The sequence below is a fragment of the Columba livia genome, chromosome 1 (genome assembly GCF_036013475.1).
Source record: "Columba livia isolate bColLiv1 breed racing homer chromosome 1, bColLiv1.pat.W.v2, whole genome shotgun sequence".
In the NCBI taxonomy this organism is placed as follows: domain Eukaryota; kingdom Metazoa; phylum Chordata; class Aves; order Columbiformes; family Columbidae; genus Columba; species Columba livia.
Window position 1 is genome coordinate 126,715,562 of NC_088602.1, and position 15,288 is coordinate 126,730,849.

The following is a 15,288-nucleotide window of genomic DNA, read 5'->3' on the forward strand; positions in this document are numbered from 1 at the left end:
GAGGCAAGGAAGTTGTGAAGTTCAAGCAACTCATAGAAAGATTTTTATTGCCAATAGGTGAACAAGCTGTTCCTCTCCAGCCTGTCCATAGGGCATTTGTGAGGTTTAATACCCTGCTGCCTTATGATATGGGTCTGTCTCTCTGCAGAGTGGTATTGGGTGGGATACTGGTGGCTCAGGGAGGAGACAGTGCTGTCCCCTTGTCTTTTCCCTTGCTCAGGGCATCATGGGGAACTTCTGATTTCCAGACATGAAGTCTCTCCTCCTTTCCAATTTGATTTGCTCTCCGTGCAATTACTCATTCCCTTTCCTGGGAAGGGGAGAACAGCTGTTCCCTGCCATGGAGGTTTGCTGTTGCTTGCAGCTGGGAAATAGTCTGGTATTTATCCTCATTTCCCACGTCCCTGAATGATGCAAGGACCTGCAGTGTAGGAGCAGCAAGATGTTGACAGAGTTGCAAGATGCCTTGGCTGCTGCCTCTGAAGTCCTGGCAGACGCCTTTAATACCTGGGGTGGGGAGATAAATGGGTAACATTAACTCCTACCTGCATCCCCATGTTTGAATGGTGGAAGGGCAGGAAGGGGAGACTGACACGTCATTTTCAACCAGCCAGGTACTAAGAGTAGTAGAAAAGAGTAAGGTGGCTGAATCCTCTTCGGGGATTAAATTGCAGCCCTCTTGTGAGAATGTCAACATTGTGAGTGCAGCTGCAACTGGTGTCTTCAGAGAGGCTTTTCTGACTTCTGAATGGATCCTGATTGTTTTGTTCCCTTTGTCAACCCAAGTGGGGCCTTTTTCTCCTGCTCTGCACTGTCTGTTCTCCTGCTGACTCCCTAAAAAATCAATTTGGATTTTGTACCTGGTTTAATCCTTAGTTGTGTCTGTTTCAGTGCCCAGTTTATGACCTGGACCATAATGTGGAGTTCAATGGTGTTTACCAGTCTATGACCAAGCAGGCAGCTATAACAGTGCAGGTGAGACACTGATTTTTTTTATTTAATTTTTTTTCCCATTGGTGTGTAGATTAGAGTTTTTTGGTATTTGTTTGTTCCTGCCCCCAACCAACACTGGCTTGTCTTGTGCATCCTTAGTTTTATTTTTGTTGATTCTGGTGTGGCTGCAATCCTTTATTTTTATTAGATCAGCTGATATAAGTAGAAGAAGAGATGTAACCTTTTACTACAAAATCTTGCTTACATTTGCTTAGGTAGGCATCTTACATCTTAGGTGCTTAGGCTCTAGATCAGAGTGGCTGCAGCCAGGTGTCTTCTGTTCAAGCCTTGGCTTGGGGCCTTACAATGAGCAAAGCTTAGGTAGATGGTTTGCGCTAATCAAAATAAATAAACACATTAGCATTGGTTTGCTTGTACTGGGGCACTGCTGTACTGCATACTGGTGAAATCAATCAGCTTATTGCCAGCACGACAGAAGCCAAGCTTTGTCCAGAACAGGCAGGTCTCTGTAAGTCTGGTGCCTGCATAGCAACTAAAACCTGATCTCTGGCCCTGTGGAGATCACCTCTGCTTTGTACTGGAGGGAGAGGCTGCTTCACTTCTCATAGATTCTATTTTCTTCTGTCCTCCCATGCAGAGAAAGGACTTCCCAGGTGAGCAGTTCTTCGTTGTGTTTGTCATAAAGCCAGAGGATTATGCCTGTGGGGGTTCTGTGCCTTCCTCCATTCATGGTAAGTTGTGCTGGGAGGCAGATTTAGTTGCTTCATGCAGGTGGTGGAGCAGCAGAGTCCTTGGGGGCCTTCCTGTGGGATGACACAAGGATGGTCATATAGTTATGTCTTATCCAGGTAGCTGTGAGGAAGACTGAAGTCCTTCCAGGTGTTTTTCTCTTATCCAAAAGCTGTCAGCGGAGCTGTACTGGCAGGGTGTGCTAAGCCCTGCTGAAAAATAACAAGTTGCTAGCATGGCATCCTGCACCGTAGTGTTTTGCCAGCAGAGGTTTGGGCAAAGGCAAAAATGGTGTCCCAGGATTTGCGGTGACAGAAACTGCCCTTTGGGGACTAGATGAATAGGAGATGAGATGCCTGTGGGATTCAGGCATCCACACTTGAGCAATATATGGAAGACTCAAGCAGGGATTTCTAGTCTGAAAAACAGGCTGTGGGTAGAGGCGAGCTGAGGGAAGCACATGGAAAAGGCTGTACATTTAGAAATCTGGGAAAGGTTTAGAGCAAAACCACACACATGTTTTAGTGAAAAGCCAGGCCCTGGTGTTTTTGCAGGTGCCAAGAACTGAGATAAGGGCCAGAGATTGTTAATGTTTGGTTGTTTTTACATTTGGTGTACACTTTGTATCTCCCAGGGAATGTCAACCGTACCTGGAACTTGCAGCGGACAAAGAACCTTCAAGTGACAATTGTGCCCTCTATTAAAAGTCAGTGTCTTTGTGCTATATGCAGCTTTATGGGGGGACTTGGTGGTTCTGTGTAGGAGGGTCTGGCTGGGACAGCAGCCCTCTGATGGGATGGGGCAGAAAGCACCAGCAGAGGAGTCAAAGCTGTTGCAGCCCTGGTCCCTTCCAGGAGGTGTTGTGTGGCTCACCAGCTGGCAATGGGGGTGAAGAAATGGTGGGAGACCTTGCAACATGTGCTGGTGATTTGTCTTGAAGGACTGTTTGGGGCTTGGCATTGGCACCAGGTGGTATTGGGAAAAGCAAGACAGGAGCACTGGCTCCAGGAAGGGCTATCTCTGCTCTGTGAGCTGACTGGTGCTTTCTCTTCCCTCAGAGTCCGTTTATGTCCAGGCCATGTTCTTCAGCTTCCTGAGTTTCCTCTCATTTTACTTGGGATCAGTGGTGGTTGCTTTTGTGCACTACATCAGGTGAGTTGAGGAGTTTTACAACAACAGCCTTTCTGTTTCTCTTCCTGCAGTGAATTCAGGGCAAGTGGGGCAGCAAGCATCTGAATAGAGCAGTGAAACAAGCTCACGACCACAAGCTCAGTGGGCTCCTACTGACCGAAGTGTGTGTGTGCGTGCATGCTCTTTCTTGCTGTTATTTTTAATTTGTTGTGAGCGTATGTACTGCTTGGCACCTGCATTGAAAGAGGTGGTATTGGCTTCTTAAGCATCACACTGATGTGTGCCTCTAGGTCCTTCTGTGCTTTCAGTAGATTCTATGTGCTTGGTTCCCTGAGTAGGGGAGTTTGGTTTGGGAAGGTGTTCTGAGAGTCTCTCCCAACACGGAGTGCACGATGGGACAGTCATGTAACTGGTTGTCCTGGCTCTGGTAGATAATTGAGGGGGTAAAAAAGCCCTCTGTTGCTTTGGAAATCTGAGAGGTAGACAGCAAACAGTCATGGCTGAGCCATGCCTAGTCCAAACAGTATTTTGTTTACTTGTTTTTTTAGAGCTTGCACAGTGTTTAACTGTTGGTGTCCTGGATAATCCTGCCATGCCTGGCAGGTGGTGGGCCTTATTTGCTGTCTCATGAGAACTGCCTGTTCTTTTTCAGGGTTCGGAGGAAGGCTTCAGCTGGGAGATTGAGTCCTGAGGATGGTAAGGTTTCTCTTCTGTTGTGGGACAGCTTTAAGTGGACAGCACAGGTCCCAGACCAGACAAGAGACTGTTAGTCAAGTACCTTCTGTCCCTTCAAACTTTCTTCCCTGTACGTGTACCACATAGGCTCTGCTGCTGAAAGATGTTAGAGCTTTTTCTTTGCCCTCACAAGAGAGGGCAATTGAAGCAGGTTCTCCTGAACCTGGTCCTGGCCTCTGCCCTGAGGCACTGGCTTTTAGACGGGTGGAAGGAAGGGCAAGCCTTCGCTAGACCTGGCTACAGGCTAATGTTACTGCTGCCAGGTCTATTAATTTTGAAACAAGGCACCTTGAGCTTGTCAGCTCTTATGCTTTATGATTTCCTCTGCCTAGTTTAAGCATGGTGTCTATTTTTTAAATTTAAATTTTAATTTGTTTTTAGCTAGGAGTTGCAAATAACCAAGTGAATGAATGACTAATGCAGTTAGGTAGTTAGAAGTGTTTCTGTTATTTACTTTGGCATTGGATTAAGTTTACTTCATACTGCACCCACATTTTGACATACTGCAGACTTCTGCATTAAAAAAAACATAGCTGCATCTAAGAGGCTACCAGTGAAAGACAGAAATTTTTGTCATGTGGATGGGGTCTACTGGGACTTTCTGCTTTCTGGAGAAGTGAGAGAAGCTGGCCATCTCATTTTGTTTAAATATTAGTGTCTGCAAAGTAGTTCAAAGCATTGGTCTGAGGATGAAGGCATCATCGTTTGTACCTCCCTCCTGGGGAAATGGAGGATATTATGTTTTGGTAGCATTGAAAGGTTCTTGGTGTGTTCCCTTTATTTAATCCCCAGCTTATTCAGTCTCTCCAGTCTGCTATGTACGACCAGATAAGCATACTAGTATAACTAAGCTGTGCTTAAACGATCAGCAGTGGAACTTCACTCTGACCTGGCATTACTTGAGTTAATATTTCTACCAAGTGCCTGGGGGCATTTGGCTTCTCAGGAGTGGCTTCTTTAGTCACTGAGATCCACATAGACATCCCTGTGTGTGGAATGTGCGTAAAAGGTTTTCTTCACAACCAAATGAGCAGGGGACTGTAAAAATGTGCTTAAAATATTCTAATTTTATGTCATTTGGGATGTATCCTGCTGTGAGACAACAGCATGTCTTAGAGCACTGGAGAAATGGGAAGGGCCTGTGTGGAGTTTGGGGAAGCTGAAGGGACCCGACCGAGGCCCTGGAAGAGCTCCAGGACGCTGAGACAAGGGGTCACTGTCTAAGGCAAGGAGGCACAGTCTCAGCTGGGTGAGACCAGCAGCCCCAGGGAGTGCTGCTGGTTCTGCAGCTGAGGGTTCAAGTACTGAAGCCAGATTAGAAGCTGCTTTCCAAGCTGCCCTGGTAAGAGGTGGAAGTTAAATTCTGATGCTTGTGGAAGTTCCCAAAGAAGCTGCAGGGCACAGATGCTGTGCTTAGCATTGACCTGGAGGACAGACAACTGGTTTCCTGGGAATGGAGGATTGTTGAACAGTATCCCTGTGAAAGGACGGAGGACCACGGTTCCTTCAAGAGTTTGCAGGTTTCCTTCCAAAGCCACCTGCTCCATCTGTGACCTGTCTTCTCCCATTTATTTTACACCACGTTCATAGAGTACTTTTCTCCAGGAAGAAATCATGTCCTATCCTCATGCTGTTTCTTTTTCTATTGTGTCTCTTCAGGGTGTGGGTCTGTCTGACTGATGTCTATAAAATGGTAACTAGCATCTTCCCTGTCAAGGAATAGTTTGGGTTGGAAGGGACCTTCAAAGGTCATCTAGTCCAACCCCCTTGCAATGAGCAGGAACATCTTCAACTAGACCAGGTTGCTCAGAGCCCTGTCCAGGCCTTGAATATCTCCCGAGATTGGGGCATCTACCACCTCTTTGGGCAACTTGTGCCAGTGTTTCACCACCCTCATAGTAAAAAATTTCTCCCTTATATCTAGTCAGAATCTCCCTTCCTTTAGTTTAAAACCATTACCCTTTGTCCTATTGTTACAGGCCTTACTAAAAACTCTGTCCCCATCTTTTTTATAAGCTCCCTTTAAGTACTGAAAGGCCGCAGTAAGGTTTCCTTGTAGCCTTCTACAGGCTGAACAAGCTCAAATCTCTCAGCCTTTCTCCATAGGTGGTGTGTTCCTTCTGTTCTCCAGACCACCCAGGGAACACTAGCTTTCTCTTGACTTTTTTTTCTCTTCTTCCTACCCACTGGAGTTTCTTTTCCTCCAAAGTACCCCTGGGCCTCCCCTTCCCTTTCCCCACCAAGAAAATGTGGATGGAGGTGCAGAGCAATCTGTCTCTCCGTGTTGTCTTTGAATATCCTGCGACTCCATGTGTGCCTTTGCTCTTGTCACCCATCTTGTGCCTGGCTTCTGTGGTTAACTTTTTTTTAATCCTGTGGGACACCTTCCATTCCACATCATCACTGTCTGGTAGAGGCAGTAGCTGGAGGAACCACACCTAGTACGGTACATTTACTTTGCTGACTCACACATGGGGAAGTGGGACTGAAATTAGTAGGTGAGCTGGATCTGAAGCAGATGTTAGAGACAGGGCAGGGTGCCTTTTCTCCTTGGCCTCCCTGCTTTGTCCAGATTTAAATCTTCCCGTGGTTACTTGGGAGAGAAGGTTGACAAGTCACTTGAGAGCATAAAGCCTGGTAAAAAAAGAAGGAGGAGGGAGCATCAGTGTGGAACAGGATTAATGGGAGAAGGAAAGGTGCATGTGTCTTGGTGTCGTGAACATGGGGAAATTATTTTCTCTCCATCTTCCCAGTGATCTGGACTTCCAAATGACTGTAAAGCAACAGGAAAAACTGCCATGAGAGAAGGGAGGGTTGCATAGCAGGTGAAGACTAGAAGGTGGATCTTGTTCCTGCAGCAGCCTGCAAAAACATCCTGCTAATCTCAGCTCAGGGCTAAAGGGGTGTCATGTGGGGGGCTGTGGTGTGCCAGAGCCTTCCATCTGGTGCTCAGTCCATGCCATGTTGTCCTTTTCAGATGTTCCTCTAAGCTGTTTGTTGTCCGGTCAGAGGGATGGAGCAGGAGGGTAGGGAAGCTGAAGTGGAGACCAATTCTTGGCCCACAGCCCACCAAGCATAGTGGGTGTGTCAAAGGAAAGCAGTAGTTTGGACTTGAAACCTCAAATGTCATTGTTGGATGGGTGCTGCCCTGCATAGGAGTTGGGCTCAGGCAGGGAACAGTTTTGGAACTCTTTACATATGTGGCTAATGGAAATGGTATAAAAACTCACACAAAGTGTTACAAAAGTGCCCTGAATTGCTAGCTGTGAAGAGGAGTCTGCCTGTACCTGTCAGTCTGGGACAGATCAGGTGCTGGGAAGCCAGAGGTGCAGGTTGGGAAGACAGACCACGGCCAGTCTGCAGTAAGATTGCTTGGCTTTAACTACTATCCTGTGTCCTATGTCCTTTGCTGCTGACTGGCCACATGATATTGTTAGGAGGGTGAAGCTTTACAAGTAGCTGGGCCTGTCTCGCGGTTTTTCACCACTGAAAGATGTGGTCCTGTTCCTTCTGCTCTTTTTCCCTCCCTTTTGGGGAGATGGGTGTTTGACCCCTCATTGAGGGGTTTCAGCTGACTGTGTTTACTGGTGTATTTGATGCCAGTTCAGCAGCTGCGCCCAACCACAGGGGGATCAAACAGGTATCAGGCAAAAAGAAGCCAGATGGTGAAGGTCCCAGTGCAACCTGACTGGGAGATGCAGCCCTCCTTGCTTCAGGTGTGTGGGCAGGAGGCAGGGACGTCACAGCCCCCAAAGGTTTGCCCCTCATGTCATCAGCACAAGATCATGACTGCTTTTTTGCATGGAGCAGTTTTGCTTTCTCCTTGCTTGATTAAAACTACGTAGCAGCCGTCTTGCCAAGGGCTGTCTACAACTCTTCCAGGGACAACTGGAGGCAGCAATATTGGAATAGATCAATGTGTGAGGAGGAGAAAGAGAAGAAGTTCATAAGGGTGCTCTGAATATCATGAGACTTGCTCTAGAATTTGCCAAATCTTGCAGCCCCATAATGTGATTCCTGCAAAGTGCTGGAGGGAGGCTCATGTTTTGTGGGCTGAACTGGCAGCCTGTGTGTGGAGGCTGAAGGGAATGGGTTTGCTTCAGGTTGCAAAGCAAAGGTTTCCCTTTTGCACAGTGTTCTCTAGGGGGAGACTGCCATCTGTTTTGGAGGAATGCCGTTTTTCCCAAGCCCCTGCAGCTCTTCAAGCTGTTTCTCTTCACCTCAGAGATGTTTTGCAGCGCTGACATGAAACTAATTGTCCCTTTTGAATCTATTTCCACAGGATCTGGGATTATGACATCTTCACACCCCATCACAGCCAGCACCCCTGAGGGAAGCAGCTATGGTGCTATTGGTACAGTATCTTCCAGAACTTGGGGCACAGCGAAGCATCTGCCTGGGGCAGGAGAAAGCACTTTAAAGTGCTTTAAAGCCAGAAAGAATAAAGCTGCAATCTGGTTTAGGAGCAGCTTGCAACTACTTGGAAAAAAAAAAATACAGCTTGGGAAGTTCAGGTTGCAATTTAAGGCAAAACATCTACATCAACAAGGTGGCAAATCTTTGGAAGAGGTGCCCAGAGATCCTCTGTCATTGGAAATGTTCCTCTCAACTAGACAAAGCCACAGTCACCTGATAAGTGTTGGTGACAATGCTGCTTAAGGCAGGTGTCACCCAGCTGTTGGGCTGTGAAGGTGTGATATCTCCGGACACCTGACAAAGAAACGTGGAACTGATATTTCATGAGGTCTGGGGAAAAAAATCAGGAGGATTTAAGTCCTGGAATAGCACTACTCTACCCCCCCTCCCCAGTTCCCAAGGTAGTGCTTTAAAAGCATTTGGGAAATGAAACCTGTGTTCTCCTTAGGCCAGTATGGGCAGAGGGCTGTCTGGGAGCTTGGCCAACCTGTGGGAAGTGCAGGCAGGTCCTGCTGACCTGCAGGTGACCAATACTGTGCATGCAATGGGAGTAAAGCTGATGCTTTCCCTGCTTTGAAAAATTGTCTTTCTCCCTCTTTGTCTTTTGTTCTACAATATTTTTAGGAAAGCTTATCTATAAAGCTCATATAAAATCTGGAGGTTAACTAGGTCAGCCTTTTCCTGACCCCTGAACAGTTTGCTTCTTTTCCTAGAGCTTTCTGGCTTGTCTCAGGCTTCCAGATTTCAGAGCCCAGGTTAGTAAGGGTAGAAAATATTATAGGTGAAAAGTAATAGAATAAAGGATGGGGAAAAACAAAAATGCTGCAGAGCAGGGAAGATGGTCCTTGAAAATGCTTTTAGCTGGTATTCGAGACTTTTAGGAAGGTTTGTGATCATGGAGAAACTTGATCCCTGAGGTGGCTGTATCAGCTTGTCTCAGCAAATTGTGGCTGATGTCTGGGGCAGCTTTCTTGTTGCTGTGCATAGAGGGATTAAACCTTTACCCTGCCTGTTTCCTTCTCTGTGCTTTGCTCCAGACGAGTCAAGCTCCAGTGGTGGACATCAGTTGTCTTCCCCTGAGCGCAGGCCACCAACTGGTTCTGACACAGACAGCTCTGTGGAGGAGGAGAGTGACTTCGACACCATGCCAGAAATTGAAAGTGATAAGAACGTCATCCGCACTAAGGTACAGCTGGCATTACAGCTCTGGCTGTGATGCTGGGCCATGGAGACATCTTGGGCCAGGACCAGCACTAATCACTTGCCAGGGTTTTTAAGCTGCTTCCCTTTCAGGGGGATTTAATCTAATAAAGCTGAATGTGCTTTTTAGTGCTCTTTCAGAGCCTAGAAAGTTTTTCTGCTGTGTGAAGTGTGCTGCTGAAATGAGTGTTTTAATATGGAAAATCAGAATGTATTGGGGACTTTTAAGAAAGGAGGAAGAAGCCCAGAGTGTCCTGGAAAGTCCAAGGAGGTGAGACAGCATAGGGAGAAAATAGTGTGCAACAGTAGATAGTTATCTGATACGAGTAGTGTGACTGCAGTGGATGTACAGAGGGACTTTAAACTGGCAGCTCTCAAACTGCCTCTTTTTGTCATCCTGCACCGCTCTGTGTGGTCAGAACCATTCCTGGAGGTCAGAGGGTTTTGCAGAACTCATTACCCACAGAATCAAGGGATACAATGATCTCGTTGTGTAAAAGAAAAAAAAAAAAGGTCCAGATAGCACTTGTCCAAATACTTCAAGATCTTCTACTGGATTCTGTAGTCCTTCATTAGTTCTTTTTTCTTCGCTCTTTCCCCACCATTAATGTTTTAGGTGTTCCTCTATCTATCAGACTTGTCCAGGAAGGACCGAAGGATTGTCAGCAAAAAATACAAGATCTATTTCTGGTAAGGAGAATACAAACTGGTAAGGCCCAAGCTATGAACCCAGTCTCTAGTTGTGGAATCTGTCCACATGCCCTACTTCTGAACCACACTTTACACCTGAGGAAATTCTTTGAGCTGTCCTGTTACACATTTTGACCCTGTTCCAACCAGTAACTGCAGATCCATGTACCTCAAACAAGGATATTTATGGACCAGTACACACGTGATCCTGGTAATGGGTTTTGGTTTGCATAATTGCTTTGAAGTACGGTAACAACGATTGTGCTGAGACATACTGGAGAAGGGGATAAATTGGCACTCAAATACAGCTTGTGGTCTGCATCCTGGATTTTCTCGTGCCCTCAGCGTTTACCTCCTCCTTGCATTTGCTCTTCTGCTGCAGGAGATCACAACCAGAAGCGTAAAGCTCCAGCTGGGAGAGCAGGGTCGGTGCCCTTCCGAGGTGTACTGATTCCTCTGCAAGCACCATGGGGCTCTGTCCTGGGTGTACACCGATTGTTTTGGTGTGTATAACTGCTGCCACTGTCTCCTCTCTGCAGGAACATCATCACCATTGCAGTGTTTTATGCCCTGCCAGTCATCCAGCTCGTCATCACTTATCAGACGGTGCGTTGGGCTCTGTGTGGCTGTCCCCTGTGCTTGGGTACTCTTGCCTTTAAAATTGTTCTGTGATTTCGTGGCCTAAGGATGGTGTAACCAAGATCACCTAGGAATCCTGCTCTGTCTGGGCAGCAGTTTACCTGAGCTGATCTCTCTGCACCATGTGTTGGGTGTTGATACTGGCTTGGCCCACTGAGCTTGCAGTTCTGCTATTTTTGCTTGGGAAGCGGGAGTGCAGCTGTTTTTCTGCTCATCCGATGTCTTATTTGGGGCCTGTTTCATTTTAGAGGCAGGAGGAATCTGCTGTTACCTCTGAAAGCAAGTAGGGTTTGCTGTGATATGAGTGATTTTTCCTCCCTTCTCCCCAGTCTGCCCTTGCTATCCTGCTGTTATTCAGCTATCTGCAAGCAGATCTATTAGGGGTGGAGTTGAGAGCACGCAGTATGTTTTCTCTGAAGACTGTTGTCAGGTTTGTGGCCTGTGGCAACATCTTGTCCACCCCTAAAAGCTTCACCTGCAGATGTCAGTACTCCCCTTTGTCAGTGCTAGCATCTAGTCTTTGTCCTGGTACACCTTGTGTACATGCAGTATTTGCACAAAACAAATCCCCCAGAGCGGGGAGGGTTTGCTAATATCAGGTCTCCCACCTCCTCTCTGTCTAGGTAGTGAATGTGACAGGCAATCAGGACATCTGCTACTACAACTTTCTGTGTGCTCATCCCCTTGGGGTGCTGAGGTGAGTGAGCCCTGCGGTCACTGCATTATTATCCTGTGCCTCCTGAGTGTTTGTGCTGTGCCCAGGTTAGGATTTTATCCTTATCAACACAGTTAATGTGAGCCTGGCAAGACTACTGAGAGTTTAGGACTCTGAGCTTTCTGGTTTGCTCAGCTGTAGCTTTCTGTTGCAGTGAGACACATACACCCAGGAACATATGGCACCTGGGTGCCCCTAGCAAACCTATGGCACGGCAATTAGGTGCTCCTGTGCTCTTTTGGACACTGTCACTTGTATCCAAGGAGCAGCAGCTCTGCAAAGAAGTTCACATCCATCCTTTCAGTGCAGCATTTCTCTGAACTAATGCAGGAGTGCAGAGAAAGCCCAGAACTGGGAATCTTACAGAGGAAGTGTTAATTCCACTGGGGCAGGTGACCTATGCAACCTAAAATTGTCATCCAGGCTGTAAAACTGGCAGGTGTTTGGCAGCTGCTGAGGTGGAGGATGGTGGGAGGAGAGCAAAATGGATTGATCTTATCATGGCCCAGGGTTCAGCTTTCTGCTGCTGTGCTGCCATTGTCTTATACCTTCTTTTTCCTTGTAGTGCCTTCAACAACATCCTCAGCAACGTGGGCCACATGCTGCTGGGCTTTCTCTTCCTCCTCATTGTGTTGCGCAGGGACATTCTCCACCGTCGGGCCATGGAGATGAAGGATATCTATACCCTGGTAGGAAGCACAGTTGCATGGGGCTGAGTGGAGGAATGAAGGACAGGGGGAACTTGAAAAGCAGAGCGATGGTGGGTTTCCATTTGCCTCCCTTGCTGGGGGGTTGAATCCTCCTCTTTTCCTCCCCTGAAAAAGGTTCTTGGTGGGACCGCTTATGTTGTTGTGCACTCCAGTACTCTGCTGCTTACAGTATGTACATACTGCTGTGGTGACTCAGCCTGGGTTTGTGAAGACAAGGAGATGACTAGAGGAACGAGTCCCATGGCTGTAGCTTTTCCTCCATCACTCACTGTGCAGGAACTGGGACAGTAGGAGCATCCCAAAATGCTTTTGTTTATAGTGAGGTTTGATTTGTCTTATACAATCAAGAGTTCCTTCTTGGCTCTCTTGCTAGCAAGAGGGAATAGAGCTGCCTACAATAACCTAGAAGAAGTTGGCTGCCTCTAGCTCTGAAGCAGAGCTGCTCGTAGCCAGAGCTCCTGCAGTATCTTTTAGGAGAGGATGGAGAAATCTACAGCCCTGTGGTCAGTGGTACCAGTGATTTCAGGTGAGAGACAGCTCTATTTTCACTGATGTGGTAGCAAGCAAAGGTGTTACCAGTTTTAAGGGTCTGCTGCTTGTGGTTTTCAGGTGAGATCTCAGTCAGATTGTGATAGGGATGCCTTCTCACCTGGGCTGATGGGCTCTGCTCCTCAGATGCTTTAACCCACGTGACCACAAGAGCAAGGCTCCTACTCTGGATCCCCAATGCCCTCTCAATTTTGGGCAGGAGGTAGCATGGCACAAGGTACAGGGCAGAGATCTTTAGTCTCAAGATGTCAGTACCAAGACACCGAGGTCTGCAGACCAGAAGTCTCTGTGCGATTAGCTTGAGATTGCTGCCTGTGGATTCACCTGGCTGTGCAGTGTGGCTAAATGCATAGCCTATGGCTGCACAGAGCACACTGTGCTGCACTGGTGACTGAAGGACACGTGTAGGAATTAGGAGGGATGAAGTGATGGAGAGTGGAAGCTTACTTGTCATCAGGACAGTGAGAGTACTTTATAGCTCTTATCTCTTCCAGGACTATGGGATCCCAAAGCATTTTGGTCTCTTTTATGCTATGGGCATCGCTCTGATGATGGAAGGAGTGCTCAGTGCCTGTTATCATGTCTGCCCTAATTACTCCAATTTCCAGTTTGGTAAGATGAATTTCCTTTCTCCTTCTGAGCTGGAGGTAGGATTTGCCATGCTCTGCCCTTGCTGAGTTGCTGGCATTTCCCATCCCTCTACCCTTGCAAGCTGCCCTGGAGTCTCCCTGTTCCAGGGTTTGAGGCTTTGGATGCTGGGGACTAACATATGTCAGCCTCCTCTCCAGACCTTGGGACTCTGGTAGTGGACTGCTGGCAAGAGCTCCCTTTGCTTTTGCAGTTCAGTATTTGAAGATAGTAAGTGCACAGCCTGAGTGGCAGAGTGCTCAAGTTTAGGAAGCCTCTGTCTGTCATCTCAGTGGCAACTTTCCTCTGTCAGCTCCTTCACCTTCCTGGGGAAGGGAAGACTTAGGCAGGATCTTGACTGTGTGTGTAAATACCTGATGAGAGGGAATGAAGATCAGTGTGCCTAGTGATAGAACAAGAGGCAATGGACACAAATTAAAATACAGGAAACTCCATCTGAACACAGGGAAAAAAAAAAAAAAAAAAATATATATATATATGTATATTTTCCCCTTTGAGGGTGTCAAAGGCTGAACAGATTTCCCAGAGAGACTGTGAAGTTTTCTGTGGAGATACTCAAAGCCTGACTGGACACTGTCCTGGACAAACCTCATAGCTGACCCTGCTTGAGCAGGGAGTGTTGTACCAGACAACCTCCAGAGGTCCCTTCTAACCTCAACCATTCTGTGATTCCCTACCTGTTTCTGTACTGCACTGTGGGCACTTATTTTCTGAGACTGTTTAGATTTTCTTGGTGTGGAGTATGATAGATGTGCTGCAAGACAGCAAAGCACAACATTCTCTACAATGTAGTGCAGCATCAGGGATTTGTACCTGCCAGCCTTGGGCTTAGTCCTGCTGCTGCACTTCTTTAGATGCACTCAAAGCAGCTTTTCAGCCTACTGGCAATACCTGTTTTGACTGATCTTGTGCTCCCTCCACAGACACCTCCTTCATGTATATGATCGCAGGACTGTGCATGCTCAAGCTCTACCAGACCCGCCACCCAGACATCAATGCCAGTGCCTACTCTGCCTATGCCTCATTTGCTGTGGTCATCTGTCTGGCCGTCCTTGGAGTGGTATGGCTCCCCCTCACCTACCTGCTTCTCTGGGGGGGAGATGGTGTGGCTGGGAACATAGCTTAAGTGGGAAAATGGCTGGAGAGAGCTGTAGGGTGGGATAAGAGTGTGTTAAGTGGCTGCTAGCATTTGAATTCCCAGTCCTCTTGGGTTTACCTTTTCCCTTCCCCTGGGCTTGCAGAGAGGTGAAGAGCAGAGCAGTTTTCTCTAGGTGGGCTCTTTTTTGGGCTTTGCTCACCACATGCCCTCAAGAGAAGAAATGGATGCATTCAAGTGTCTGATCAAGCAAGCATGCAGCTGTTCTCCTGTAGGGTGGCTCACCTTGGAGGAGTGAGGTGAGGCTGGCTGAGCTTCCAAGACAAGTGTCCTCTACCTAATTTCCTGTGCCTCTTTCTCCCCTTTGGAAAACACTCTGCTGCTGGGTACAACTCCTGCAGTTGGCCTTGCTGTCTTTGGAGAGGTGCAGGGTTAGGATAGTGGCTGGGGGCTCCCAGGAAACTTTCTGGAGTGCCCTGTAGAAGGGCACTGGAGCAGAAGGGATCACAAGAGAGTTGGTCTTGGGCACCAGCACTCGCTGACAGGTCAGGCTGATCCAGGGCTTTGCACATTTGCTCACAGCATTGTAGATATTGACCTGGGCTTGCCTGAATCCCTATCCTGTGGCTTACCTTGGAGGTCTGTGCTGCTTTTTTTTTTTTTTGGGAGGACTCTCTTTCATTTGGCATTAACCAGGCATAGTTCATTGGACTCTTGCTCTGAACCAGCAGCTAGATCCCAGTGGGCTGCCAGCCCCTCACTACCACATATAATGCGGAACACCAGTTGGTTGTGTGAATGTCTCTGGGTAGGAGGCTGGCTGTGGGAGAGGGCATGCAGGAGCACCTGGTGAACTTGGAACTTTCCAAGCATCTCTTGATACCTGTGGTAGACCTGCACACCCAGGTTCAAAATGCTGGGATTTTATTATGGGATGCTATTTCTTTTCTTGTGAAATGCTTTGAAGCTCATTTCCACAGAGGAAATGTTCAGGCAAGTGCTGTGCCCCTGGGAAGGGTAGTACATGGTCACAGCCTGATGACAGACCATAGTTTCTGAACTCCTTAATGTGTAAC

General features: G+C 47.5%; 1 protein-coding gene across 4 annotated transcripts in view; it reads left to right on the plus strand.

Moving 5' to 3' along the window:
- Positions 1-15,288, plus strand: part of SIDT1 (SID1 transmembrane family member 1) — a 46,249-nt gene that overhangs the window by 23,054 nt on the left and 7,907 nt on the right. For all 4 annotated transcript variants that reach the window (XR_002418184.2, XR_002418185.2, XM_005506249.3 and 1 more), the window contains exons 6-18: positions 892-975; positions 1,592-1,685; positions 2,318-2,389; positions 2,742-2,835; positions 3,467-3,510; positions 7,832-7,903; positions 9,003-9,151; positions 9,782-9,855; positions 10,395-10,461; positions 11,118-11,191; positions 11,775-11,898; positions 12,963-13,080; positions 14,040-14,176. Coding sequence is in view for 2 of the 4 variants with exons in the window: in XM_005506249.3 (XP_005506306.2) it covers positions 892-975; positions 1,592-1,685; positions 2,318-2,389; positions 2,742-2,835; positions 3,467-3,510; positions 7,832-7,903; positions 9,003-9,151; positions 9,782-9,855; positions 10,395-10,461; positions 11,118-11,191; positions 11,775-11,898; positions 12,963-13,080; positions 14,040-14,176 (1,203 nt within the window). In the remaining 2 variants the exon portion in view is untranslated. The remainder of the gene's footprint in view (positions 1-891; positions 976-1,591; positions 1,686-2,317; positions 2,390-2,741; positions 2,836-3,466; positions 3,511-7,831; positions 7,904-9,002; positions 9,152-9,781; positions 9,856-10,394; positions 10,462-11,117; positions 11,192-11,774; positions 11,899-12,962; positions 13,081-14,039; positions 14,177-15,288) is intronic.